At 39.4% G+C, this 19,588-nt stretch overlaps 1 protein-coding gene across 1 annotated transcript in view; it reads left to right on the forward strand.

The window, feature by feature from the left end:
• Nucleotides 1-4,772: 4,772 nt before the first annotated feature.
• The window catches only part of LOC306705239 (uncharacterized protein), a gene marked incomplete at its 3' end in the record, with an annotated part of 57,640 nt that continues 42,824 nt past the window's right edge, over nucleotides 4,773-19,588 (forward strand). Inside the window, exons 1-3 of the mRNA XM_079171944.1 lie at nucleotides 4,773-4,900; nucleotides 8,709-10,615; nucleotides 14,683-19,075. Of these exons, the coding sequence (XP_079028070.1) occupies nucleotides 9,443-10,615; nucleotides 14,683-19,075 (5,566 nt within the window). The 5' untranslated portion in view covers nucleotides 4,773-4,900; nucleotides 8,709-9,442. The remainder of the gene's footprint in view (nucleotides 4,901-8,708; nucleotides 10,616-14,682; nucleotides 19,076-19,588) is intronic.

Raw genomic sequence — 19,588 nt, forward strand, 5'->3', positions numbered from 1 at the left:
TACAGCAGACACCTCAGGGACATGTGACAGTAGCATCAGGAAAGATTGTAACGCAGATGTCAGCTCAGAAAGCAGAACTTAAAGCATTAACAGAAGCATTGAACTAGTTGAAAACAAAGTTGCAAACATATACACTGATGCAGCATATGCACACGGAGTGGTCCATCACGAGTTGAGCAAATGGTACAGATCGGGTTTTGTGACGGCAACTGGAAAACCAATTAAACATCAAAGCACAATCATAGAACTGGCAGCAGCTCTCCAGCTGCCCACAATGACCGCTGTAATAAAATGCAAGGGACATCAGACAGATTCCTCAGACACAACAAAAGGCAACAATGCCGCCGATGAAGCAGCTAAAAAAGAGGGAGGCTACAAAGCTCCTTTTCAAATGATTGTATCAGACCAACCAGATCAGACACATTTGAGTAAAAATGACATAATCACCTTACAGAAAGAAGCAGGTGTTTATGAACACAGTCAGTGGAAAGAGAAAGGTGCCACATGCACCGGAGGATTATGGAGAGCACATGATGGTCGAATAGTAGCTCCAGCAGGGCTTATCCCTCTTTTGACAAAACAAGCACATGGGGTTACTCATAGTGGGAGGAAACAAACATTGACAAACATGGAGCTACATTGGTGGCATCCCTACCTAAAAGCTATGGTAGAACAATATGTCACTGATTGTTTAATATGTAATGAACATAATACCAAACCAACAGTAAAACCAACCATGGGCAGCTATCCTGTTCCAACAGCGCCATGGCAAGAAATAATGATCGATTATACAGACATGGGACCAGAACAAAGGGTTGGGGGTTACAGGTACATGTTAGTCATAGTCGACTGTTTTTCAAAGTGGGTGGAGGCAGTCCCCACTAAAAAAGAGGATGCTGCATCAGTAATAAAATATTTGATAAATCAACATATCCCTAGGCATGGACTCCCTATGAGGATAAGATCGGATAATGGTACACATTTTTCAAGCAAGGACCTAAAAAAGGTATAGGCTGTGTTAAACATAACGCACTCTTATGGTTCAGTGTATCACCCGCAGTCTCAAGGAAAGGTTGAGAGAGCAAACAGAACTCTCAAGGACAAGATGTCAAAAGCCTGCAGAGAAACAGGCCTCAATTGGGCCCTGCCACATGTACTAATGAGCATTAGATCATCAGTAAATAGTAGCACAGGTTTTTCTCCCCATGAACTAGTAACAGGAAGGAGGATGCCAGGACCAGCATCCAGTGGCCCTCTAAAGGGGCCTGTAGAACTATCAAGTATAGAGGGTAAAATATACTATGATGCACTAACAATATTGGTAGCTCCCCTCTCTCCAGGTGCAGAATCAGCAGAGGTAAGCCAAGGACCGGGCTACCCCAACAGAACCGGTGAAAGGAGGAGAGTGGGTTTGGTTAAAAGTAATTAAAAGAAAATGGACTGAACCTAGGTGGACTGGACCTTATAAAATAGAGGCTTCCACCACACATTCAGTAAGACTCGAGAAAAAAGGGTCTAACTGGTATCATCAGACGCAGTGTGCAAAAGCACAAGATCCGACAACTAGAACTTTGGCAGCGACGAGAGCCGACTTGTAGGCACTGCCCGACGGACCTGTGAATGACATCCAAAGTTTGATTCGCACCTGGCAGAAAGATAAGAAATCTCTGTGCCAAGGGGAACTTTGGTGTAAAAACCCACAACTCAATAACAAAACCAGGCCCTCTCACAGGGGAGGTCAATACTGCCTGTTGTGTTATATTCTTTTTTGTTTTAGTTGTTGGTGTGGCCCTTATTTACCTGTAGAAAATAGAATGACCAAACACTTACGAGGCACTTATACACAGGACATTTCAGCCTAAACCTATGAAAAAGAATAAATAAACAAGGCCCTCTAACAAAAGAGGTTATATTAGCGTGTTGTGTCTTCATTTCTTTTGTTTCATTCTTTTTGGTGGTGGTTCTTTTAAAACTCGTATATGACTAAATAAAAATGACTAAAAAACTACGAGGTACTTGTTCAGAGGACGTCCCAGCACCAAATAATAGTGCCAAAAGTAATCAACCTTTATCATCAGAAGCTAAAACCGCTCTCATAACAGGACTCACATTACTCCTGCTACTGGGGGGGGGGGGGGTTCTATCTTAATTTGGTGGACAGCAGGTGCATCACCACTGCACTAACAAAAGAGGGATCAGTTCCCAGACAAATGCTTCTCACACAGTGCCAACAAATGTATCAACCTCTGACACAACAAGACCCAGACCGATACTTTGACTTACACTCTGACGGAGACTATGTGGACGCTGAAGAAGGGGAATGCTATCCCCTCCAGCTGCTAGATTATCAAGATGTTGCTGCCCCAACTGATGAATAAATAAAAATGTGCTAACTGTTTAAACATTTCCACGTGTCAAAATAATTGTACTATGTGCTCCTTTGCTCTGTTTACACGCTTGCATTGCAGATTACCTACTGATATAGCAATTTAGAATTCACACTGTTAAACAGTGTGAAAAGAGGGATTGTAGAAATATGCTAAAATATATAGAGGCATTGAACTTATAAGAATTATGTATGTGCTCAATTGCAATAGTGTTGCGTGGTCATTGAGCAAAGGTTTCAAGCGCTCCGGGCGAGGCACTCTTGCGCTCACCGTACAAAGAAGAAGCTCTGATCACAGGTGGTTTAGCTTAAACTTATAACTAGTTGTGTTATGAAACGGATAAGTCCATTGAATATTGTGTAGCAACAAATGGGTGCAGGACCGACACCTTGAGAATTCTCTCAGCTGGCAGAACTCCCACAGCAGGAAGACTCCCACACTCACAGGGGCCTCTACCCTGGCGTGTGTGTGTGCGAAGATGATGCGTCCCTGTGCAGGAAAAGGTCAAATCCTCATCGGAGAGGATAAAGAAACAGGGAAATGTTAGAACAGGGCTCACAACCACCGAGACGAGAGATACGTATTCTGAGCCCTGACTTTGTGTCTGATGCCAGGGATACTTAATCTTTGATGGTGTTCTGTGAAACCATAGATCTATGCATTATATGTTCTGATACTTGACTTAATAAATTGTTAATACTTTTAGACCGTCTGTCATCTGTTGTTCATCAAAGTAATTCCAATTCAAACGATCTGCGCGGGGTCCTTCTGAAGGTGTAGTCTTTTGGAGTCAGATTATACAGTGGGCTCTTTGTCGGAGGTGGAATCCCCAAAAATAGTCACGTGATATTCGTTTTCAAGCGTTTTAGTCTGGATCTCGAAAACAATGCTGAAACGCCGTGTGGACGGAGATAGTTTTTGTTTGTTAAAACTCGTATTAAATGTATTAGTGTGGATGTAGCCTCAGGGAGCCGCAGCAGACGGGCCGAAGAGCCGCATGCGGCTCCGGAGCCGCGGGTCGCCGACCCCTGGGCTATACAAATTGAATTGAATTGGTAGTGTGAAATGAAAGTTAATCTGACACAATTTCTTTTTAAGAAATGTCAGGTTAACTTCTGTGTGAATGTACCTAAATGACCAATGGCCAAAGTAAGTCGATGTGCTTTTACTGACCTGTTAGTTATATGGACATGACGACAGTTTGCTTGTCACACAACCCATCTTATTTCCACACACGGTCCCCAAAAAGTGAGTTTCAATCCCAACATTTTCACATATTCCCCTCTTTTGGTAATTCTGATGCATGATTACTTTGAAAACCAAGACTGTTGCATATTATTTGCGAAATGTTTGATGGAAACCGTTTCAATAATGCCACTTTTTTACCATATTTACATTTGCTATAAAAAAATCAAGAATTAATGCCACTTTTTTGTACTACTATATAATACATGTACAAGTATGGGAGCCGCTGCCTGCTCATCCGTGAATATCCAATGCTTATTTACATCAGGAGTGGTGCGGGAAACTCACCAAGCCAAAAAAGATGAACCCCAACCTTATCTGCTGAGACCAGACTCAGAGCATGATGTTGCACCACCATCCATCCAATAATTAACAACATTCTGGGTGTCACATCTATCTGACAACCCAACCTGGTGGTCACCAAACGTCTGGAGAGAAGAGATATACAATGTTTTGAAGATAGTAGCACAAGCCTGCCCCATCCCCACAGATATCCTGAGTTTAACATCGAAGCAAACACGCACAGCCCTCAAATGACTAGCTAAAATGTGCCAAGGACTTTGAGCCTTACGTGGTTTACTTACTTTACTACTTTTGTCCACAACTCAAGACAAAAGGAGGATGAGGTAAGAAAAAAAAAAAAAATATATATATATATAATATAACTCTGCAATGCAAGTTTTCTATAATTCTCTGAATTCAAATTGCATTCCTACTCAAGCCTGTGATCTCATTGAAAACAGTTCTGAATTTGTAATATGGAAACATATTCATCAAGAGACCATGGAAAGTTTATTTTAATCCTCAAAATGATTATGTTTGGTTCTCAACCATATCCATGTATTCTTACTCACGCATGATCATTACACAGTAAATATACTGTAAAATGTTACAAACTTTCACTGCAACTCTTTGATGCATCTACTTCCGCATGTTTGAAAGAATAGGTTCTTTTTTAGTTTGATTAAGTGAAAACCTACCTTGAAAACTGAAGGAACATTTGACAGATTGCATCACATTCTCTAATTCATTTGTAGTGGAAAACTTCCTGGAGGAGTTCAGGGAGCAGATCATTGCTGGGGTGAAATCAGCTGGAGCCATCATAAAGGCCTGGATCTCACAGCAGCCAACAACCATCACTGAAGCTCTGACACCACAGGAACAAATCAGGTCGCTGTTTCATGTTGTGGAAGAAGGAACATCCCAATCCAAAGTTAACTTCTATCAGATACTTTCACAGGAGGAACCTGAACTTATAGCCTATTTAGGTAAGACAAACCTGTAAATATGTGTTTTAAACATCAGCATGAGGCTGGAAGGTATAGAAGGTAAGTACACCGGTATGAATTTGCCACATGATATGTATTTTGACTGTACTGTGCTGATTGGTAGAGCCTTGAGATGCACCGATCCATCTGCTGCCAATCGAAACTGGCCGTTTTTCAGATGATCGGTTTCATGTTTTTTATTTTATGCGGGTCATATTTACACACATGTAAATGAGACCATCGTCTCAGCCCTTTATGTGAAAAGATCAAATTTAGAGTTGTTGTCGGTTTAAATTGATTTTAGGATGGTTGAAATTATGACATGGCATTGCCTTACCCCTTCAGAAGCATTGTATATTGACATTTTAGGAAAAAAGTATATATCGTGATACCATCCGTGCCTCAAAATTATGCCGTAATATTAATTTTAGGCCATAGCGCCCAGCCCTACATTAGCATAGTTTTTTTAAATTAAATTTGTTACCTAGGGATGTGGGGAATAAGTAGGCAATAAAGCGAAATACTAGAACCAGAAATACTAGTCAGTTAAATGTAATTATTTTGTTGATGTACACATTGCTGTCTCATTTGTTGCTATGGAGAGCCGCCCCTCCTCTGTTATGATCTAAACTCATCAGCTGCTCCTGACTCACTTGCATCTAGGCGTGTTCTCTCGGCCACGTTATTTAAGTGCGTGCGGGAGAGTAAACCGCTTTTTGACCGCAGTGCAAATGTAAGTTTTGAAAGGCTAAATGCCAACATATATGAATTAAAGCAGACTATTTCGTGAAATAAAAACATTTTGTGAATTTAGCAAATTATTACATTCATCTTTTTCAATACATTTTTACTTTTGGACTGAGGACTGCGACAATTGACGTTACAGGGATTAAGGCTGAGCACCGAGTTGCTCGCTGTGTGTGTTTTTGTTTGAGAGATGGGAAGAGAAGGTGGAAGGTAATACAATATGCACACTAAGATACTAGTTAATGGTATATGCCAGTGGTTCTCAAACTTTTTCTGTCACGCCCCACTTTGGAGGAAGAAAAATGTTCATGCCTCACCGCCCCAACAAAATTGTAACAAAATGGTCCATGTTGAACTATTATTGAAATAACAACATTTTGTGACTCCTCCAGTAAACCAGATTGCTCCATCAGACAAAAACAAATACATTGTGCACTCCCTTTGGTAGAACAATGCAAATAAAGTTCGATCTGTGCAAAATAACTAATATTTGGCAATAAATTGCTTATTGTGGCTGCAATTAACCTGTTTTGCACTGATACAATAAACAATAAAGTGCAACCTGTGAAAAACTAAACAAAACAAGTTCAAATATTTGGCAAGAAAGAGTTTTACTCTGCATATATTTTCAAAACAACAATAACATGCAACCTGTGCAAAACAAAACAACATGAGTGCAGATATGTGTGAGCCATATGCTCATATATACCAGGAGCATTTTATTTTAAATATGAGCTTTCAAATGTAGCATTCTGGTGTACTCTGAGAAGAAAATTAAGTGATAAGACATTTACTTCAAGCAAAAATCTAATTTATTATTCAGTTATTAATCAGTATTTCAGCTCTATTATTATTAACCTTTCACATTTTTAGTCATATAAAAACAAAGATAGCGAGAACCATCGCCTGTACAAATAAAGTGATTAGTTTTCATTACTGTATGGCTTAATATTAACTTCTACTGTTACTGTACAGCTGTTAGAATTGTAGACTATGTTCTATTTGCAATTAATATGCATTCAATCCAGTTCAATTATTTAAATGATAATGATAATCTACTCTGACTAAGGTAGCCCCACTAGAGGGGCGCGGCCCACAGTTTGAGAACCACTGGTATATGCAATGCCAAGCCATAACTCTTCTTAGTCCACATTCCCTGCTGTTTTTTTAACCAAATATTTGGGTTTGGAGCGGACACTGGGGATATACTGATTTCAGTGGCATTTAAAATACAATTTAGTTATTGAAATATGTGATTAACAATTTCAAATCGATCTCATACACGATTTTTAACCTTAGAAATTAAACTGTGCTTAAATTTGACTGTGTGTTTGATTACTTTAAGACTGCAGTGCAGATAAGGGCAGAGAAGAAAGAAAAGTAGTAGTGGATCCATGGAGTAGGAGCGAGAATGACTCGGGAAGTGGAGTAGGGGAGGAGAGGTCAGTGAGGTGAAGAGAATGGAGGTTGCAGCGAGGAGACATAGTGCGGGTTAGGGTGGGATGTGAGTGGACAGAGGAGAGAGCGTTAGAGAAGGACAAGTAGTGATCAGAAACATGTGGGTTAAAGTGTGATTCATTCTTGCTTGAAGCTTGAGGGTCGAGTGTCCGCATGGCCTAAGTGACATCTCACCAACAGACACGGCCAGCTTCGAAGCTTTCAAGTGAAAACAGAGTTTTAAAACAAAAACGATCTCCGTCCACACGCATTTCAGCATCGTTTTCGAATTGATCTCCATCCACACTAAAACGCCTGAAAACGAATATCACACTGGGCATGCGCGTGGGTGCCGGAAGTAGATTGGTTGCTAAGTAAAAAATACGACAGAGTAATAAAGTAGTCTTTAATAATGAAAGGTCATGTTAAGATCTTCTCTAAAATCTTCCTCTATGAATTCAAACAGACACATTTTGTGGAACATTTTAGAAGTTTTATTTTTCAGGCTTAACGTTAGTTACAGCGGTGCGGGTCTTGCTCTCTCTCTCACATATCAAATTCACTTTAAAATCAACACTTACACATTTGCTAGATTATGATCCATAGATGTGGTCAACACACGTCTCTCACACGTTTCGTCAGTTTTGTTGTTGTCTGTTCTCACTCGTAGCTCTGCTGGTGGCTTAACTATCTGTCCTACTGGAGAGCAATTACTGATTTACATTTTATCTGCGGACTTCACAATATTTGTGCAGAACAAAATTAGCATTAATATGAAAAGGAAAGTCCTCTGTTTTGTGTCCATCACCCTCCCTAAAGCCGCTAACGGTGGCTTCAGACGGCCGCTCCGTAGGACTGATAACAGCTGCTTCCTCCGTAATAAAGCAGACTTTAACAGCACAACAGCTGCTAGTAAAGACAACAAGGTCAGCAACACCTGTAACCAGTGCTCCATGTTAAATTAACCTGGTAGTCGATCGGTGTTGTTGTTTATGAGCTTCCGGGAAAGGGTCACGTGATAGGGGAGTGACAAATCAGGGAAGGACACGTCATGACTGCTAAGAACCAATCAAGTAGCGAACACGTGTGTGGGCGTCATCGTTTTTCAAACTTATCCGTCCTCAGGAGCGTTTTCAAACTCCTCCGTTTTCCGTGCTCGAAAACGGAGGCGTAGTGTGGACGCTCAGTGTAAACGTAGCAAAACATATGCGTTTTCAAATGGAAATGGAGTAGTGTGGACGTGGCCTAAGGCTTAACAGTGAGGTCTGCAGTAGAGCAGTGTCGGGTAAAGACAAAGTCCAGCTGGTTGCCAGCCTTCTGATTGGAGGCAGAGGGGGGTGGAGAGAGATCAGAAGAAGGGAGCAGAGAAAGAAAAAGTATGAACTTCTCTAACTGTGCCAGTGAGTGAGGAGTATGTCTAAATGGCTGAGAGGGGCTATACAATACATGTTGTTATACTTGCCTTTCTTTGTGTTTTCTTCTTGTGTTTTTGGTTTCACTAAAGAGGATTGATATGCTGGACATTTGTTTTTCAGTTGGCTCTGTAACACCATCTTATCCGTTGTCAAAATGGAGAGGTTTAATTCTGGCAAGTGATATTCTGTTCTTTTTTCATGACCAACAGAGCAAAGACAAAAGAACAGCAGAATGACCCAAACTGAACATAAGTGGACAATGGAGAACAGAACATTAGAAGACAAACAAACACAAGCCGTAATAAAAAACAAGAGGGAAACCATTAAAAGACAAAGACAATTGACATGTCAAATATTGGGAGAGATTGAAAAACTTTTGGAGGAGACACAAAGAGAGAAAGATGAAATTAACTACCTGAAGACAAATACAGAGCAACAACAGGAGGACGTTGACAGACTGACAGCTGAAAACCATGAGCAGCACTTATTAATAAAAAGACTGAGATTACAGATAGAAAATGTTATTGAGAAACTCGAGGAGAGTAAAAATGAAGCTACTCAGGAAAAAATTCAACTTCTGAAAATGCAGAGTGAAATATACCAAGAGAGGGAAACTCTGGAAAGACGACGTTATGAGCTCACTAATGAGCGACACAAGTTCGTAATGATCAAGTATGATCATACAAAATCGAAAGAAAGTAAGGAACGCACGGAGCAGATAAAGAGAGACCAGCGGATAACAGAGAAGATGATAGCTGACAGTCTGCTAAGTCGAATTAAAGAAAATAAGAAAATAATGCTTGAAGCAAAGCAGGCAAAAGAACAAATGGAGAAAATCACGGCAGACATAAAGCAAGAGATAAAGAGAAATAAAAAAGTTATTTCACAACATCAAGATCACATTTACCACATCAAACATATTATGAATGTATATATCAACACGATGAAGCAAGGGTGGACCACAATTCAAAGCAGGGAAAGGCAGAAAGAAGAAAAAGACACCTCTGAAACTGTCAAAATTGATCTCAGCAGAATCCAGGAAGAGATGGAGAAACTTTGGGAGGTGCTAGAAGAGGGTGAACTACAACTGGAAGTGACTGTGGGAGAGAAGCCGGAGCTTAAGACAGAGAGTGGACGAATGGAAAATATCAAATCTGATTCTCAAAAGCAAAGAGAAAACACAGATGTAAGCATGAAGACAACACACTGGGAAATGGAGATGGAGGCTGATATGCAGAAGCAAAATGAAAACCTAGAAAACAAGTTGGCACAGGTCCAATCTGAAGAAGATGACATACAAAACATCAAGACTAAAATACCCACTGACAGTGAAAACATAGAGATAGACAGGCAGGTAGCTCAAGCAGAAATTAATGCAATGAAGTCTGTACAGGGGAGTTCTGAAATGGAAACACAGAAGCCAGACGACAACTTACAAAGGACAAAGAAAGAGATAAGAGAGATGGAAGTGATGAACACCGGTAAAATGATAAGAATGAGCAGGAGAGCAAATGAAGAGTTCAGTAGGACGAGGGAAGAGACTGAACCTGCTAAACAAGACATGGAGGGAAGACAAGCTAAGATTGAGGAGCAGAGGTCAGAACATATAGAGAACAGATGTGATGAGCAGAAGATAATAATTCAACAGGTGGACAGAACCAGAGACATAATACAACATGAAGAAAATCAGTTTGAGGAAAACAACGTAGACCCAAGCAACAAGAATGAAGTGAACACTGACATGAAGAGAGGGATTCTTGAAGTAGAAGAAATCAGAAAGATGTGTCAGGTAAGAGAAGATGCAGAGCAAAGCAGGAGGAACTTTACCGAAGAAAAGAGCCAAATCCAGTGGATGAATTTTCGAGTTAAAAAAAAGAGACTAGAGCTTGACCAACGGCTGGAGAGGACCATGAGAGAGAGGGATGAGGTAGAAATCATGAAGGTAAAGATACAACAACACAGGAAGGAGGTGGAACAAAAGCTAAAAGACACAATAACTACCATTCGGACTATGAGTAAGATAAAAGCCAGCATCGAAAAAGCTGCTGCAGAGATGAACATCACCAGGGAGGATATGCTCAAAGTCCAAAGAGAGATGGAACAGAACAAGGAAGAGGTAAAAAAGAACATGGTAAGTAAATGTTTCTCTTTTAATTTTCTTTTTAATCTTGGGTCAGTAATAACCATTTACATATTTTAAAACGTCACAGTTGTATTTAATGTATACATTAATTATTTTGAGCATAACCAGCACAAAAGTATCTTTCAATATTGTTCCATTTCATTAAACATTAAAATAAAAACATAAAAAATCAGAAGAGAAGAGATTCTAATGACCTAGCCCCAACTATGGATATTAAAGAAGCATTAGAATTTTGTATTACTTTAGGCAATAGTTTCCTTTTTGTAGCTTTACAGAATAAGTATAGTAGAAAAACAGACATTTAAATGTAATTCACCATTTTCAATGCAAAGCTTAGGTAAAGCTTTGCATTGAACTAAATATATATATATAGATGATAGATAGGCATAGCTTATTCAAGTCTGGTATTATTACTTTTACTTAAGTCAAATATGTGAGTACTTCATCCAACACTACTGTCTGCCACAGCAACATAACAGTGAGTTTAATGCTTTGTGGCATTGATCAGGCCCTCGCAACTTCACGCACGTCGGGGGTACTGGCAGGACTCTGGGTGACGTGGCCATGCATTTCTGTGACCATCATACACTGCGTGCACGAGTTAGATGATATTTCCTGCGTCGACCAGCAGCGTAGCAAGATCATGTTGTTAGGTCTTAAGACTCAAATGTTTTGAGTGTACCTCCGATACAATCATAAATGTAAGCCTGTTAAGATCATTAAGAAAATGAATGTGTGTGAATGCGCTTCAGTGTTTGTAACATAACAGACTGTCAGTTTACTGGGATGGGGTTCATCTCCCTGCATCCTGCTGATTGTATTTGGACTTACATGAAAGTTAACAAAACAGTAGTGTCATTTGCTTTTTCTTGAGCACTTTAATTTAACACTGTGTTCATTTTAAGCTCTTCTGTAACTTTAGATTGTAGTGTGAAGCATTGATTGTAACATTTAACCTGATTCTCATGTAGAAGCTCTGGACAGATCATTTATACTAATGCCCACTGACATGGTTTGAGAACCACTGTTATCTAACTTTAGCTGAGTCTTTTTCTAAGTCTTTTAATAAGTTCAGTATTTGGGCCGCTGTAATTATAGAATCCTGCTTACGTCCATGGTTGCCAGTAGGTGGCGATAGGACTATGAGTTAATATTGGCATGCAGAAGTCCTAAAATCAAGACCGTAATCAAGCATGTCAAGTTTGGGACAGTTTTGACAAAGTACAGTTGAGTTACAACAGCTTGATGGATGATGGCAAACCATGTAAAATGGCCGCCACACCACATCCATGTTGTTCAATGAAACCTCAAGCTTTTAGTAATCAGTAACTTTTAATCACGAAGGTCTTTAGATTGTTCTGACCAAATTCTAAGCTGATCTGATTAATTCCCTAGGAGGAGTTTGTTAAATTACATCACCTGGAAATGGAAAAAAACCCACTAGAAATTCATACAAAATTCAAAATGGCTAACTTCCGGTTGGGTTTAGAGCAGGGGTCAAACCTTTTTGAAACGGAGAGCTACTTCAAGGGTACTGAGTAGTACGAAGGGCTACTTGTTTGATACAAACATCCTGAATAACAAAGTTGCACAGATCGCCTTTTAAATAATAATAATATATGTGAAGAGACTGTCTGATCACATTTGGTGTTTTTTTGCCGCCACGCCACGGATACATAGTTCGATAACTTTTTGATCTTTGAGTAACTATTCACTGCCAAGGTCTCAAGAGCATACTGATGAAATATGAAGTCGATCGGGTTAAACCTCTAGGAGGAGTTCGTTAAAGTAGGGCTCCTTGAAATGGTCCAAAAACGTCATAAAATTAAAAATGGCCGACTTCCTGTTTGGTTTAGTGGAAAATTCCAAGAGGATTTTTTGTACGTCCCATCACGTTCCACATACCTACTAAATTTCATACAGCTAGGTGAAACCCAATGTTGGGGCTACTCAATAGGGGCGCGGGGCTATCGAGCCAATATTTCATAACAGCTGGACACCCCAATCAGACTGCAATTTTTGCAAAATCTGCCTTGCGTACCAAATTAAAAAAAATTCCCAGTATCCCAAGCACCTCCTTTTTGCGAGAAAAGACGTAAAATAATTAAAGCTGCAAGCAACGATGTACGGGCCCTCTCACCTTTCCACATCTCGGGGGTACTGGTGGGACGCTGGCAGACACGGCCGCGAATGTCTTTGACCATCAGACATCGCATCTTGGAGTTCAACGTATTTTTCCAGCGTGGACTGTGTGATGCTGGAAATGATGTGCACATATTCCACCAGTTCCTGTATCCACTATGTTGCGCTAGAGAACACGCGCAAACATGCATTATGTTGCTCTATATCAAGAATAGACCACATCATGTAAGTCATGTAAATCGGATTCCGTTTGTCACATAATGCTGTCTTCCTGTTGCCAGTAGGTGGCGCTATGACTTTGAGTGAAAATTGGCTTTAAGACATCCTCAGGCCATGATTGTTATCAAGTATGGCAAGTTTGGGACAGATTTGAGCATGTCCAGTGGAGTTACATCAGCTTGTTGTTTAATAGCGAGTCACGTACAATGGCCGTCATGCCACGGCTACGCCATAACATCAAACCTAAAGCTTTGAGTAACTTTTAATTGCAAAGGTCTTTAGATTATACTGACCAAATTTGAAGTGGATCTGCCAAAGTCCGTAGGAGGAGTTCGTTAAAGTATAGAGACTAGAAATCATGAGAGAATTCACACAAAAATCAAAATGGCCAACTTCCCGATAATTTTAGAGCATGGTCCCCTAAGACTTTATTTTAAGTCACCATGGAATACATGTGCCTACCAAATTTCATACATATAGGTCAAACGTAGCGCTGGGGCTGCGTTTTTCAAAATTTGTAGGGGGCGCTATCGAGGCAATATGAAAGGGTAAAGCCAAAAAGCCATATCAAATATTTAATTCCATCACCTATGACACCTGTGCAAAGTTCCAAGGCTTGTTGAGCATCCTAAGCCACAGAAAAATAAGCTTCATTTTTCATGGTGAATGACGCGTTGCCACAGCAATGGGCGCCACATAAAATGAAGGTCGTTCAATGTCAGTACACTATTTTAGTAACTTTTCATCATTAACATCTTTAGATCATCCTAACCAAATTTGAAGTCGATCGCATTAATTCTGTGGGAGGAGTTCGTTAAAGTACGACGGCTGAAAACGATGAAAATTGACAAAAAAAGACAAAAATGGCTTAACTACTGTATTGCTCCCTAGTGGTTGAATGGAATGAAAATTGTAGGGTACGTAACAATATACGATGTGCACATATGAGACGAATTTCGTGATTATAGGTTAAATGGTTTTGAAGTTATGAGTATTGAAAAACAAAGCCACGCCTTATGAAGTTCATTGGTCCATATCTTCTAAACGTAATGAGACATTACGTAACATTTTATCATATAGATCCAAAACTGATCCACAGCAAATTTTGTAGCAATCGGCCTCAGCGTGTAGGTTGCAAAAATGTTTTTTTCACAAAATTCAAAATGGCATAAAATGTTTGTAGGCGGAGCTTAGGGGTCCAGGAGGCTTTTTTGTAGACCTCATTTGGTTGCACGCCTGTGTCAAATGTCAAGTTAATTGGACATACGGGATGAGGGGGCTAAATTCTAGGGGGCGCTAGCGAGCAATTGTTTCATGTTCGAGTGTGGGACCCATAAAATATCACATTTTTCAGCAGTCCTGATATGCATGCCAACTTTGGTGAGTTTTCGGATATGATAAAGCCCCCAAAAATGCGATTCATTCGAGAGAATAATAATAATTCCTACAGTTTCAATCGGGACCTCGCGGCCCGACGTTGTTGGTGCTCGGGCCCTAATATTAAACAATAGAATAACAATAGGTCCTCCGCTCCGACGTAATAGAATAACAATAGGTCCTCCACTCCGAATACGTCGGTGCTCGAGCCCTAATAAATAAAACTAATTTCACAATAAAATTTAAACAAGGGACATTCTTACTACAAGGAAAAAAATGACAATTCTTTCTTTTTTGTGAAGGATAAGATGACTTCCATGAAAGCTCAGGTCGGCAAATGGATATTGACTGAATCTGCAATCAAAAATACTTTTTCAGGGAATACATCTAAACGTCAGGAACTACAGAAAAAAACAGACAGAGACCCTGTCAAAGCTCAAACATTTGAAATTCCAACAGACATAGAAGAATTTACTAAAGAGACCATGTCTTTGCAACAGTCCATAACATTAGAAGACTGGAATTCAAGTGAAGAAATAAAAGAACAGGAAGATATGCATTCAGAGCACGAACAAAGACAAGAACCCAATTATTTTGCCGTGGACATAAAGGAAGAGCAGAATGTTTTCTTACAGATACAGACAATTCATGAAGAAACATTAATGGATGATGATCAGAGAACATTTGTGATACATGTAAGAGAAATGGAAGAAGTCGAAAAGCAGATGATCAAACTCAAAGAGAGAGAGGAGGAAATAAGGGAGCAAATAAAGTATGCCACAGAGAACATGGAGCAAAATAATACAAAAATGAAAAGGCTCATTATGGACATAAATGTCCTGCAAAGTCAAAAACTAGAGATTGAAAATGGGTTGCAAATTAGAGCGAGGGAAAGCACAAATGTTTTCAAACATGAAATAGGTAAATATGAAGTGAAGGTGCAAAAACAAGAGAATGACAGTAAGGTGAATCAAGAAGTTATTGATGTTCAGAAGCAAAAACAAGGTCAGGAGTCAAGAGAAAATATACAGACATATACTGACGAGATAGATGGATTTTCTGGTAAAAAAGACACAAGAAGTACTGATATACAAAGACTTCGAGGAGAGATTTATAGAACACAAGAAATCATAAGACAAGTAAATCTTGAACTTGAAAACCCCACTAAAGAAAGTTATATCGACGAACATCATACGGATGAAGAGAGTGAAATTGAAGGATTGCTACAAGACATGAAACTATTCCAAGAGCTTTTGAAACTGGTTACAACTGCAATAAGGCAAAGTGAAGTGCATCTGAAGGAAGAAAGGAGCAACATGAAATTGATAAAAACCGCAGCAAAAAAACAGAAAAGAAAACTGGATCAGAGATTAGAGAAAACTTTGAGAGAGAGAGATGAATTTCATATTTTGAAAAGAAAACTTCAGACACAAACTGATGTAACTGAGCAGAAGTTGGAGAAAATGGCAAAAGTTATGAGCACCATAGAGAAAATTGCTGCCAAGACTAGACTGAAAAATGAAGATTTAAAGATTGTTATGGAGGAGACTGAAGTACAACTGAAACAGTTGGAAGACCATAACCATAAGATTGACGCTACAAAACAAGAACTGGAAAACAGACATCATTTAATATCCCAAGGAAGAGCTGACCTAATAAAAGTCAAAACTAAAATCTGGCAGTATAAGGATAGAGAACAAGCCTTCAAAAGTACTGAAAGAGAGGAGGGAGACATAAAGAAACACGACAGAGCTGAAACTGATACAGAAAGGGACAACATGCCAAAGAACAGAATGGGAAAAGAAATGGAAGAAATGGAAAGTGAAATCTTCCAACTGAGATCAGAAAAGGACAAACTGGAGAAGGATAATTTACTGACAGAGCACAGTTTGGGTCAGAAAAACTGTGAAATTGAACAACTAAAAAAGTGTATAAGTGAGCAAGTGATTGAGAGAGAAAAGATTGAGATGCTGAATCAACATATTCAAATAGAGAGGGAAAATGTGAGAATAGAAAGACAAACTGAGGCCGAAATACACAAGATGAACCATTTAAAGGAGAGCATGGAAATACAGAAACAGGAGCTTGATGACAAAGTGCAAATGACCAAAAGAGAAATAAGAGAAATGGAGCTGCTGAAGTCTGAGCTGAAAATTAACAAAAGAGAAGGTAAACAGATAATGAGAAAAAGCATGCGAAAAAGGGAGGAGAGTGAAATAAAGTTGAATGACATACAAAGAGAAAAGGAAGTACTGAGGAGAGAGACCAAAAAGAGAAGAAGAGATTTGGAGCAAAGACTGGAAAAAACCATGAGAGAGATGGATGAGTCAGAAATACGGAGGATAAAATTGCAACGGCAGAAGGAGGAGCTGGATGAGGAGAAGCAGAGATTCAAAGACCAGACTATTCTAATCCAAGTTTCCAGAGAACGGGATGAACAAAGTCTGGAAAAGCATCAGTTGAAAAACATCAGGGAGGAAGTTAAAATGATACACCAAAGCTCAAAAGCCACTGATTCTATTATTGACCTTCAAAACATAAGACAAAAGATTCATGTACATTTGGAAATGATTAGGAGCGAAATGGGAATTCTGGTGAATGTAAATGTTAATTTAGGGGAACAAAGAGAAGGACTCAAAGCTTTAAAAACTGAGAACAGGACTGTGAGAGACAACATGAGCCAATTAAAATATCAGATAGAGTTGGACTTCAAAAAAAGGACAATACAGGCAAAAGCAGAGATGGATGAAATGGTCCAAATACGGAAGAACATCCAAAAACAAAAACAGGGGCTTGAAATCAGACTAGAAGAAGTAAAAAGAGAAAGAAGAGAGATGGAAGTTTTGAAATGGGAGTTAGAAATTGAAAAAAGACAAAATCAACAGATGATCCGAAAAGGCATTAAAAAAGAGCAGGAAGGTAAAAAGATGTGGGCTGAGGTCAAAATTGAAGAAGATGCTCTCAAGAGGGAGACACAGAAGAGAAAGAAGGAGCTCGACCAGCGACTGGAGAGGATCAACAGAGAAAGAGATGAACTGGAGATCATGAAATTAAAGATGCAGAGAGAAAAAGACGCGAGCAAAGGTAGAGTGAGAGAGTGGTTCATTCGGTTCCCAAGTGAACTGGAACCGGATGAAGTAGAAGAAAAAATGGGTAGGAGCATCAAGCTTTCAGAAAGACAAAGTCTGATAAAAATGTCAGATGTAGTCGGTGAAAAGAATGATGTGAAAGAAAAGTGGAAGCCAAACTCAGTTGAAAAACATGAAGATCTTGAAAAGCTAAAGACTGACATGACCCAAAAGAGAGAGGATCAGAAAAATATCTATGACATTATGACCAAAGAGAAATTGGACTTGGAGCTGATGAAGTCTGACATCCTGAAACAAATGAACCTGTTAGAACGAGACAGTCAAGGAATGAAAGAGAGAAAAGACGAGCTTCAAATCACAATGACTCAGCTAAAAGACAAGAAAGAACACATCAGCAGCTTCCTTGATGAGATCAACAGAGAGAAAAGCAACATTAAAGAGCTGGCCCTTCAGGTTGAGACACAAAGAGACAAAGTTCACAGGTTGATGAACAGTATTGCTTTGAAACAAAAAGAACAAGATCTCAAAGATGCTGACATCAAGAAACAAACACAAGAACTGGAAACCAGTAGGAACAGTGTACTGGCAGAAAGAGAGGAACTGGAACTTTGGAGGAAGGATCTGAACAAAATGAAAGAAGAGGTTGAAGCTTCCATGAACATTATCAGTAGAGAGAGAAAACAACTCAGTCAGATGAAGAGTAGTACTGACATGGACAGACACAGGTTGGACAATGAAAAGGACAGAATGGAAGGAGAAAGGTCTGAACTGAAAATAAGAGAAGGTCAACTCTTGAATCAAATGAAATCAGTAGACACTCTGAGAGAAAAACTTCAACAGCTGAATGAAAGGATGAGTGAAGACAAGAAAAAGAAGATGGAAAGATTACAACAAAACAATGAAGCTGTAGCATTGCTGTACTCTGTCTTGGAACAAAAGCTTGCAGCACTAGATGTACGGGCAGAAAACATGGCTTGTTACACTGAGCTGATAGAGAGGGAAAAGAAAAGTCTGATAAGTATACTGACAGACATGGTCATCCAGAGAGAAGACATGGAAAACCAATGGAAGCAGAAGTTTGAGTTGGACAAACAAGATGTTAACAAACTGAAGGCAGAACTGAAGAAAGACAGAGATGATCTGGATAGAGAGAGTGAGATGATGAACAAAGACAAACTGGACTTGGAGCTGATGAGGTCTGACATCCTGAAACAAAGAGGCATATTAGAACAAGAGAAACAAGATATAAAAGGGGAAAGAGGCAAATTGGAAATCACAAAGACTGAGCTCCAAAAGAAGAAAGAACTTGCAGACAGTCAGCTTGATGAGATTGAAAAAGAGGAAGGCAACATTAAAGATGTGACCTTTCAGCTTCAGACAGAAAGAGACAAACTTGAGAACGACATGAATATGATTATCTTAAAACAAAAAGAACAGGAACATAAGGAAGACGAGTTCAAAAGACAAACGCAAGAACTGGAAACCAGTAAGAACAGGGTTGTTGCTGAAAGACAGGAACTGGAACTTTGGAGGAAGGATCTGAACAAGAAGAAAGAAGAGGTTGAAGCTGCCATGAACACCATCACTGGAGAGAGGGAACAACTCAGTCAGATGAAGACTGAGGTTAAGAGGGAGAGGGAAATGCTTTCAGATGACGAGAGAATAAAAGAACTGTCTGAGCTGAAAATGAAAGCGGATCAGTTGAATAGTAAAATGAAATCCTTTGAAACTCTGAGAGCAAAACTCCAACATTTCAGTGAAACCACACAAGAAGTTCTAAAAACCAAAATGGAGACATTAGCACAACACACTGAAGACGTACAAAAACTCTGCATTGTGATGGAGCAAAAGCAAACAGAACTTGATGAAGATACAAACAAGTTGCCTGGTTACATTCAAGTGTTTAACAGAGAAAAGCAAGGTCTCATTACTATGATTTCAAACCTTTTCCAAAACAGAAATGAAATGGACGACCAGGGGAGGACAAAGGCTGTTTTGGAAACACAAGATGTTGAAAAGCTAAAGACTGACATGACCCAAAAGAGAGAGGATCAGAAAAATATCTATGACATTATGACCAAAGAGAAATTGGACTTGGAGCTGATGAAGTCTGACATCC

Source organism: Pholis gunnellus (assembly GCF_910591455.1).
Source record: "Pholis gunnellus genome assembly, chromosome: 13".
NCBI classification, from domain to species: Eukaryota; Metazoa; Chordata; class Actinopteri; order Perciformes; family Pholidae; genus Pholis; species Pholis gunnellus.